The sequence below is a fragment of the Chenopodium quinoa genome, unplaced genomic scaffold (assembly GCF_001683475.1).
Source record: "Chenopodium quinoa cultivar QQ74 unplaced genomic scaffold, ASM168347v1, whole genome shotgun sequence".
In the NCBI taxonomy this organism is placed as follows: Eukaryota; Viridiplantae; Streptophyta; class Magnoliopsida; order Caryophyllales; family Amaranthaceae; genus Chenopodium; species Chenopodium quinoa.
Genome location: NW_018742881.1, coordinates 1140119 through 1150984, shown reverse-complemented (window position 1 = coordinate 1150984; position 10866 = coordinate 1140119). Strand labels below are relative to the sequence as shown.

Genomic DNA, 10866 nt, shown 5'->3' with positions numbered 1-10866 from the left:
AGCGGCGAAGTAGTGCTAGTGGTCATGAGGTGCTGAGGAGTTTTTGTTTGGTGGTGCTAGTGGTCATGCAGCGCGGAGGAATTTTTGTTTGGTGGTGCTAGTGGTTGTTTACCATGATGATGGTGGTAAAGTGGATGGAGGAGAGAAGCCAAAATATGGAAATGCTAAAATTATCCCTACTGCTTATGAGAACAAGTCAAAAATACCCTAAAATAAATATGAAATGTTTATCACGAGAGTACCTTGGAATTCCTCGAATGGATTTAAGTAGAGGTGTTCATGTGCTAGGCAACCAGCATATCAAGCCTGCATGGACTACATGTTAAGCCTGAATAAAAGGGCTTAATTTGTCATTAAGTTTGTTAGACAAAAATATACGGTTCCATCCCGTATCTCGCCCTAGTCGTAGATTATCCCTTCTAAATTCAATATACTGATGTCAGCAGTCACATAGTTACATACTAACATTAGCGGTAATCCTTCAAGATTCTAAGATTCATATGCAATATGTCCAACAAACTACGAAACCTATCAGTGATTACATATTTTTTTTCAATATTTACATCTTACATGCAATTATTCAAGTAACAAAGTTTGATTAATTGCCAAGACCCAAAGTTGGTCCCTGAAATACACATTATTATTATTATTATCCTAAGTATCATAACAGCGTACAACTAAACTAATAAACTAGCGTCTTTTATTTTCTTGCTGCTCAAGAGGCTAATCAAGAGTTTCCTTTGAAGTGAAATACACAGCATTCTTTAGAAATGAAATCCCAGCAGTAAACAAGATATTGAGAAAAACTTGCAGACAGCTGAAGCTCCCGCTACCATCGTACCTAACTCCAAGAGAAAAACGGAAGCTTTTGTTCACCAGAAGCATATAAGATTATATTCTTCTTTAAAGGTGATATGTACTGTGCTCCATGGAACGCAGCAGCTCTTAATGCATTAAACGGTCCCAAATCAAATGAATATGCTTTCTGGACACCATCAAGGATAGTAGCCATCATAAAATTTGCTGGCTTCCGTTCTGCTTCATACTTTCGCAACAGGGATAGCTGTGACATGACATTAATTGCATAAGCTATGTTCAATATGATTTTGAACATACAGACAAAAGAATCCTTTAACCTTTCCTCATGTTACAACATTATTAACCCCCGCCCTGACATAAATGCTTGGCATTCTGTTTTGATCAGTTAGACTTTAGTTTTCCATGATTCTTTTTCATAATTTGACATCTTATAATCAGATAATGTTAAGCAATAAAAAATGTACTTCCATACAATGCCACATAAGAAATTAAAAAAATCCAGGAGATGGTACCTGTCCTATGTCAATGCCAACAGCAGTACCCTCAGAGATAACTTTTGAAAGAACAGAAGCATCTCCAAAACCAAGGTTAACTCCTTGACCAGCCAGAGGATGAACGGTGTGGGCAGCATCACCAATGAGAGCAACACGGGTTTTAGCATAGGTATCAGTGTGTACTAGAGACAAGGGAAACACCATTCTTTCTGTTGCCAACTTGATAGCCTTTGGTGGAACTTCAAAAGATTCATTAGATGAGACTGAATCCGACTTAAAGCTTGAGAAAATTTTGTCAATACTTGAAGTTGACTGTGGATGAGGACCAAATCCATAATCCAATGCATGATTCACAGCCTTCACAAAATCATCTTCAGTCATGGCTTTGCAGTCTGAAGCCTCTTTAGGGCTCATTGTCCAGACAATATTGCTAAAATTTTCCCCTATCGGCAAAAGTGCTATTGGTCCTGCAGGAAGAAACCTCTGCCAAGCACAATAGTTGGGCAATGAATGCTCAACTGTGCAGATAACTGCATTTTGAGGATACTTCCGGCCAGAGGATCTGAACCCTGCCAACTCCCTAACACGTGATCTGCCTCCATCAGCTCCAACCTGCGATAAGAAATCTTGGGCATTAAACGGCGAAGTACTACTAAATTCTAACAAGTTATCGCTTAAGGTGAATTGAGAGTAACATCATCAATGATAAAAGTCACAAAACAGGGGTCACTGTCATAACCTTATGATTTGAAGTTCAGTGCACCAAATTATTTGAACTGCCAAGACACAAAAAATCGGTTATGATTTTAGGGAAGGAGCTGTTAAAGAACAACCTTTCCCTACCAATTTTTTTCAGCTTATTAACACAAAGTGCCATGAGGTCCATGAACTCATAAGATTTATGCAGAGCCAAGAATGGTGAAGACAAAAAAATGTTTCAACGTTAGTGTTCTTTTTGTGGTAGGTGAGGGGAAGGGGTCAGGGGGAAATCTTACTAATAGCTAAAGTCTTTCCAGTATCCACTTAGAATGTCCCCAAAATAGCAAGAGATATCCTCCATATTGCAAAGGTTGTCATACTTGAAAATGGATGATGAAATTTAAATATAAATAAATTAGGGAGAACGTCCTTACCTATCAACCAATAGTCCATGGTTAATTTAGTGACACATTAGATGTTTTTAGCTTGTTATTGTTAAAAACTTAATAATAGTTTTAGGACACCCCAAAAAGGAAAAATAGACAGACTATTGTAGGACAGGGAGTGTTTGACAGTATGGTTGAGAAAGTCCTTAATGCCATCAAGCTCATACTCACATTTTTTCTAGAATTTTCTTCTGGCTTACACTTAGTGTCCAAACCATCCAGAAGGCATCAATAAATGAGCCATCACGGAACAATACAAGTTCTTCCAATTATTAAATTTGGTTTGTACCCTTCAAATTTTTTGCAGTTTGTTAGTTTGTAAGAATTTAAGGGAAAAAAAGGTGTCTGATATCTACTATAATTTGTGCACATGATCAATATGATAATAAACATTGTGAAGGCTAAAGATCAAACACTCATCTTTTGTCTAAAGGGGCTGATGAGTTGATCTTTTACCAAATTTGGGAGCCAAAGCCTAGCAATTTGTTTGAAAATCGCAAGTAGCTGAGGTCCTTTAAAATCAAAGACAAAAACCAAAGGATCTAAACAGAAGCTAGTAATAGTGCAAGTAACCAAAATCACCAAAAGAACCTCAACAAAGCAGCAGATATTGGAAAGAATAGAATTATTATTACTCCATAAGGTCTAGAAATGATAGTGAAATTAAACCCAACTCCTTGTAATTAAGGATATGACATGATTTTGCTAAAAGACCATCTATAGTAATGGGACTGTTTGGACCACTCCTGTTCAATCCAAGTAGGGGCATCTTGAGAGATCTAGCACCCTGATCTAAAACAACACCTCATCAAGTCCACTTCTATCTAGGCTGACCAATGTAATTGAAATAGAGAGAAAAGAGACTTCTTATTTCTTCCAAGAAGGCAACAAGAGACTATATAATAACAGCTGAAAAAGAAAATATACTTGAAAAAATAAGATGACCTAAAAAGAAAAGTATTATATTCATAACTATATTTTTACCCAATTTCTTTGAAAGCAGCTCAAAATGGTTTCTATATGCTCTCAAGCTCCCCAATAGAATAATTTTTCAAACAGCTGCAGCAGCCAATGATGCTAAAAGAGTTGGTTTAACCCACAACAACTAATATGATAAGGTAGCTCTTGAAAAGGCACGGGAGTTCCATTCCAGCCAAACACACCACGTAATTTCCATAAATCATTGTGTACGGACTGCACGCAGGCTTCTTCTCCTGGACCCCTCCAAACCCCACGTCCCCACAAAATGGTTCAGCAGCCAATCCAAAACATCTAATGGACAAGCTCAAGACTATCTTCATACACAGCTAGTCACCTTCTCCAAAGATAAGTTAGACAACATGACACCTCATGGTTACAAACGCATGTGAACAAGAGTCACAAACTTTGGCAGAGTATACATAAATTCTAATATCAACTAAATTCCCTGTCTTCTCTTATGGAATAAATCATTTGTATTAATCCAAGCCGATGCCAATGTACACACAAAAGCCCTCACTGGAAAAGCTGGATACCTAGGGGCACAGTGAAGGTTATAGAGATAGTTAACAGGAAAAGGACCTCAATAAATGCCCATCAGCCCATCCACCACCTAGAATCCTCCACCTTCAGTGAATCACAGAGCAAGTAATTCTCGACTACAGAAGTAAGCTCCTATATCTCCCTGTTACGGAGTGGCCTCAGTATTAGAGAGTTGTTGGTATAGAGAGCAGACACAGGAGCATGACCCAATGGAATAGTCACGGAAATTTAAAACAATAAAGCTGATCTCCTCTGTTAATATCCTCCCACAAATGATTTCAAGTACATCCCCTGTCTAAAACCACACCATAGAGTGACAGCAGAAAAAAAGAAAAAAAAAAAAAAAAAAAAAAAAAGAGGGAGAATTCACTAGTTTAGGTTTCAAATTAAAGGGAGCTTAATCTGAAAAAGAATGGCATACCATTAAAGTTCAATTATATTTCTGTCATTGCAAAATTTACTTTGATATGCAATTCAAAATACTTACCACCAATTTTGCTACTACATTGCTTCCATCAGCCAGCTCCAACTTTGCTAATTGACTGTCCATCTTGTTGGATGACATACTTGACTGTAAAGCCATTGAAGCCAATCTAGAGGGAAGTACTGTTTTACGGAAATCCTTCTCCTGTCAAGTTCCCCAATCCAACAATAAAGAGAAGAAACAGACTGCTAGAAGTCGCAATTACTAACTTCATAGTTCATACGAGTGGGTGGACTGAAAGTCATGTAAAGAAAAATTATAAACCTCCATAAAATCAGTAACTTGGCTACGTTTTATATAAAGCTCATTGTTTTGCAGCACAATACAGTCTTTCCATGATTTTTATATTTACTTCAAGAACTTCTTTTTTTTTTCCTGTCAATCCTTAGAGCAGACATAAGAAGCCTACACAATTATTCTAAAGAAAGGTGGACTAAATTTTAGACTGCTAGAGAATCAGAACATTTATCTTTGGTAAGTCTATACAAAACAGCCCACTCATGAAACAGAGGGAATGTGATAGATCAAGGCCTTCCCAAAAATTCTGGCAAAAAAGTCATTGAATTGTAAACGAATAAATTAGTACTGAGAAATTGAACTGTACCTGTATACACAGTGATAGGGAGCTCTGAAGCACCTTATTCTCGACAACACACCTACATATGAAAAAATAGTATGTTAACCCTCTTGAATAATATTATGCATCTGTAATTAGGGTTGACTTCAAAGTTTAGAATGGTTTTCTTTTGTAGTGTTAGCTCACCCGAGCACCTCCTTATTAACATCTCGAGCATTGTACCTGGTATACCCTAGGCCAGTATAATCCCATACCTACAAGGAAAATTAATTTATACATCATATACAGGCACCAAGTACTAACAAAAAGAGGCATATAAAAAGAAAAACATTATGGCACATTGGCAATAATGATTTTATATACAATAAGATTAGAATATAAGCCATTTATAGGACCCTGCATGTACTGCATTCTCTCTTGTTCTAGCATTGCTAACATAAAATTTCGTCAGAAAAAGAGAATATACTAAACTAGATATACCAAAGCCATATTCCCAAAAGGATGATGTCAGCTGCATGAACCAAGAATCTATCTCATGCAATCATCCAAAAATGATCCTCATCCACCATTCGCTTCTCGCTAGGGCACATGCTAACTAGTTTTTTCATGTCATTTTAACTCCCTAATGGCCTCATACCAAGTCATCTTTATTCTCTCTTGATTTCTTTTGAAACCCTAGTGCAAAAACCCATGTACAGTGGAAACAGCTGCAAGACTTGAAGTTAAGCAAAACAAGACTTTAAGCACTGTGTTACATCATGTAAGCATACAGCACAGCTAAGCTAAGACTAATTTACTGAATGTTAAAAAATAAGTGTTTTATTCCAGATGCTGCTTTTTAAACAAAAAATAAAGCCATAAATCACATTATCATACAGCACTAGAACTTCAAACATGAAACTGAAGATATACGCATTATCACATTTTAACCTGCATCTTATCAAAATACGCATGACGTTGCTGCTCAACGTACTTCCAAGCTCCAATACCTGCAAAAAATACCTCTTTGTTACTGAAAACCAAATTGGGAAACAAAAGGGCCATATGTCAGAAAATTGTCCTGCCCTAGCCTCTTGAAGTTCTGTAGGACACGAACTGAAAAAAATGGCTCTATCGATAAAGCAAACCAAGTACAAGATGTTTAAAAAATAATAAGTTTTTACTTTGCAAGCTATAATATGTGTAGTGATTTATGAATCAAGGCTTGTATTCTGAAAACCGATACACAAAATATACTGCAGCGTAATACAAACAAAGATAACATACTTTCAAGAAAGGAGATAGAAGCTGGTGTTATTGTACTGACTCTTGGATCAGGAGGTTCCTCTTTATTTATCCAACCACCAGATGTCAATGCAGGGTTGTCATCAATGATGGCAACGCTCAACTTTCTAGTTAAAGCAGAGCTTGCTGCATGGAATACAAAGTATGTTAAAATCCTAAACTGGCGTATTTACTCCTTCCTGCTGCAAGAAAGTGGCTATAATTTAGAATAGTTACTAATGTACCACAAGACCAGGGGTAATTACTTACAGCTGCTAAGAAGATACTGGATATCAAAGATGGAAAGTAGGAATGGGGCAAGAAGCAATAGGACATTATAAGTATTAAACCCTCTTCACAAATAGTAAATCCACTAACCTAATGAACATGCAAGAGCCATGCCAACCATGCCGCCGCCAACAATAGCAACATCATATTGCTGAATTTCGCTTTCTGATTTATTTTCTCCCTTGTTTCCCTGTTACAATAATTAAACTTACACCCGGAGGATAAAGAAGGGAGGCAATGAAAGGGGTGGAATGGGGACGATAAAAACTAAAAATGAAAAGCAACTCTTCATAGAAGAAGGCGTATTCCATCATTTCCGTCATCCACAAAATAGCATTCAAATTAATTCAAGACAATGCTATGTATTCCATCATCTACAAAATAGAAATCAAATTAATTCAAGGCGTATTCCATCATTTCCATCATCGTGTCTAACAACTGTTACACTACAATCTTGTGCCATTAAAACATCGAGACCAACAACCACTAGTGTCAAACATGGACTATTAAGTAACAACCAAGCCACAACTACACTATAGCCAAATTTTTTACACCTCAGCAAAAAAAACACAACCGCACGAATCCCACAACTACAACTATAGATGCTGACACCATTCAAATATCAATGAATTGCATTACAATTCCCTACTCACATTGCTATGTATATAGCTGTTTGAGGCAGAAACTTCCGGACCGCCTACATTGCAATAGAACCTCCTTAAACCTTGCAGTCGAGAAACCTCGAAATTGATCTTCCCACCAATCACTCTATACATTTTCCTATTTGAGCAAGAAAACCCCTGTTAGAAGCACACAAAACACATCAATCCACAACCCAACTTCCAACCAGGACCGTCCCGAGCCACGGCATTAGGGGCAGCCGACCAGGCCTCAGGGATAACGGTCCATTTTCATAGTTCCATCCTAACATTAAGGGTTTTAAACAACAAATTAACAACCAAGTTTGACTCAATTTTCAAAATACTTTCAGAAAACACATTAAATTCTTATTAATATTTCAATAGTTCAGCTTAGAAGAACCCTAATTCGATTAGAATGACATCTAAATTAACGATAAACCCTAGATTGTGACATTGGTAATTGATGATTACAAAAATCGTCTTACCTCAGAGTAAGCTTCAATGAAGAACTCAGAGTAAGCTTCAATGGAGGAGAGAGAAAGATACCTAAGAGTGAGTGATAGTAAATTCAACTGACGGGAGTTCAGACGATTTTCCGATCTAGTTCGTCGGAAAAGTTGAGCCTAGAATCCTTTCCTTGTCCTAGAAAAAGGTGGTTTACGGAGTAATATAAGTATGAAATTGTTGAATGTGTGATAATTTTTAAATTGGATTTAACTCGTTTAAGTATGGGGCAATTCAAATCACGTCGTGTTTGGATGGTGATCATTTATGTCGAATCATATTTTATGCTTTGTAATGATAAATTATTGTGTAGTTCGGGCGTTACACCGGTTTGCTACTTTAATTATATATTGTATTTGATATTTATAATGTCTTTTTTTTTAATTACACTTTGTAATTATTAATTATATACATTTATTTTCATGTTTATAACATATTTGATAATTGGGTTAGATGATTAAATAACCATTCTTTTTATAATGTTAGTCAATGTTTATGTCGGATTAAGTAGTGATGATATGGCATAATGAGAGATAGAGTAGGTAACGTGACGTGGTTCAACATGGCACAAAGATGTTCTTAGTAAATTAGATACGAAGTATGTTATTTTGTAAAACATAAATAAAAAAAATAGATATGTTATTTGTCCGATTAGATTAGTTAAGGCCAAGTTAGATTGGATCGTTTAAAGTACTCCGCAATGCGTTAGTGCATTACACTTTGAGCTACAAATTGGGTATTTTGAGTAAAGTAATCGAGTTTAGGTCAATTGAACCTAAAAAAAAGGAATAAAAATGTCATGAAATAATCTTTGTCTAAATACATTCTTCTCCCCAATCTCAATATATCATTGCCTAGAGTTTTTACATTTTTATAAACTCCCTTTTTTATGAAAAAATTTCTTGTTAAGTGTGTAGGTAAAGAGACTGTAAATTCAGAAAATATATATATTGAAATGTGGGCCGGATTTTTTTAATGTATGTGTAAAGTTGTGACGTGTTTAGAACACTGTCTTAGAAGCAAAATTCGCCCAGACTATGGTGCAATCAGAGATAGCATTACCCCCCAAGATTGAACACGGCGATCTCTCTTAATGTGCACTCAAAAAGAGAGATTAGGAACTCGCAATATGCACATAACTAAGTTAGAGGAAAAGTGGAAGAATAGAGGAAGGAATTTGTTTATGTTTGTTTTTAAAAGCCACGGTAATATCAGTATTTATAGATTATGAAAATCGTAACTGGTGGAGAAAATCAAGCCACAAAATATATCGTGGGAGAAAAATCAGTGACAGTTACAAACATTTAAAAACCGAGTTTGTTGCGGGCTTCGTAATTGAACAATCTCATAAAAACTGGAACGTCAGTTACGACTTGGCCCAAAAAGCCACACCACACCGCGCACGAACCGACCGGACGGTGACGGCACGCGCGTGGGGTTGCCCCCTTCTACCCCACAATAATAGGGAAATCACTTCAAACATCAAAGTATAAACACGCATATTTAAACCACGTAAAATTTTCCTTGGGGTGGGACAAAGAGTTTTCCTCCAAAAATAAAAGAAACTTCCTTGCATTATTTCCAACAAGGTGTTGGTAGTTTGACACCCATACTAAGGAATTTAATAGTAGAATGGTTAGAGAGGTGAGAGTGAGAAGAAAGGGTTAATGGATAGGCATGTTTGGGTTAAGTATAGGAAAAAGAAGTTATTTTGAGTAATTTGACGATTAATTGTGGAAATTCACTTTAAAAATGGAGCATGAGAAGATTGTCAGTACCAATGGGAAATTAAACAAACAAATAAAGATTCCTGGCTACTAGATGAGCAAAAGAAAAAAAAATGGGGAGATTAATAATACGAATTGGGATTTTGAAGCCCGTAATTAGGGGTGAAAGTTCGGTTTTCGGTTTGGTTTTTTGCCCAAACCGAAACCGAACCACTTTAATTCGGTTTCTGTATTTTTTAAAACCACACCGCACCACTTTACTTTAGAATCCGAACCAAACCAAACCATATTCATTTCGGTTTCATAATAAGAAACCGAACCAAACCGAATTTTTTGGGCCTAATTTATTTGGGCCAATAATCTGCAATTTTTTTGGCCTCATTCATCAACAAAGCAGTACTGTAGTAGCATAATATCATTAACAAGTTCTAAAACTTCTAATTCAACAAGTTTCAACTTTTAACAAAATCAAATCAAAACCAATCCATACACATAATTACACAATTTTTAACAACAAAGTAACAAAATCAAACCAACCAATTCATACAAACAAGTTTTAACAACATAATTGAACAAGTTTTTAACAAGAACAACAACAGAATTGCAAAAGAGCAGTCATACCAAACCCCTACACAACGGCCCTTTCCTCAAATTTGGGTTTCAAAGTCTAATTAGACCATGAAAACACTAGATCTAGTGTTTTCATGGTCGAATTTGACATGAAAGCCCTTTAGTTGATGCCCTTGATGGAGTTCGAAAATCCTCGAAAGGTTAGTCGATGGTGATGCGAATGGAAGGTGGAGAAGTGAGAAGAGAAAAGGAGAGAGAGTGAAGGGGGAGAAGTGAGAACTAAGAACTGAGAACTTGAGAAGAGGAAAGGAGAGTGAGTGAGAAGACTGAGAAGATCAGAAGAGGAGAGAAGGGTGAAGCGTGGAGCCGCGGAGAAGAGAGAAGAGGAAATGAGAGAATTAGGATTTTTTTTTTTCATTTATATACTTAGGGTAAATCTGTTGGGCTAGGGTTATTTTTTGGGTTTGGGCCTATATTTCGGTTTGGCTCGGTTTTTCACTTTCTCAAACCGAAACCGAACCAAAAACCGAATTTTTTTTTTCAAAACCGAAACCAAACCACCTTAAAAAAAAAACCAAACCATATTTGTTATTCGGTTTGGTTTTCGGTTCGGTTTGGTTTTAAACCGAATTTGTTTCACCCCTACCCGTAATTATCATTAACGCATAGGATTATTTCCCAAAAACTTTTACGAGTACTTTATTGCCTTAACATTATTGTACTGTGTCATGCCTCACAACTCAACACACATGAGTAAAACGTAACATTAATTGAATAATTGTGTAGGCTTAAGAAGACTAATGGTGTGTAATAATATCATACGAGTACCGATT

At 36.4% G+C, this 10866-nt stretch overlaps 1 protein-coding gene across 4 annotated transcripts; it reads right to left on the bottom strand.

Annotated features, from left to right (window-relative positions):
- Positions 1-508: 508 nt before the first annotated feature.
- On the bottom strand, positions 509-7968 carry LOC110726768 (ubiquinone biosynthesis monooxygenase COQ6, mitochondrial-like). Of its 4 annotated transcripts, none has more exons than XM_021906270.1 (10): positions 7718-7968; positions 7245-7391; positions 6682-6781; positions 6307-6450; positions 5971-6029; positions 5227-5294; positions 5068-5119; positions 4467-4607; positions 1332-1925; positions 509-1063 (listed from the first exon to the last, which is right to left on the bottom strand). In XM_021906270.1, exons 2-10 carry the CDS (start codon positions 7365-7367, stop codon positions 842-844), a joined length of 1503 nt encoding a protein of 500 aa, XP_021761962.1. In that variant the 5' UTR covers positions 7368-7391; positions 7718-7968; the 3' UTR covers positions 509-841. The 4 variants fall into 4 exon arrangements, with proteins under 4 accessions (XP_021761962.1, XP_021761963.1, XP_021761964.1 ...); XM_021906271.1 differs by having other exon boundaries at positions 7245-7371; XM_021906272.1 differs by having other exon boundaries at positions 7779-7968.
- Between the last annotated feature and the right edge of the window lie 2898 nt (positions 7969-10866).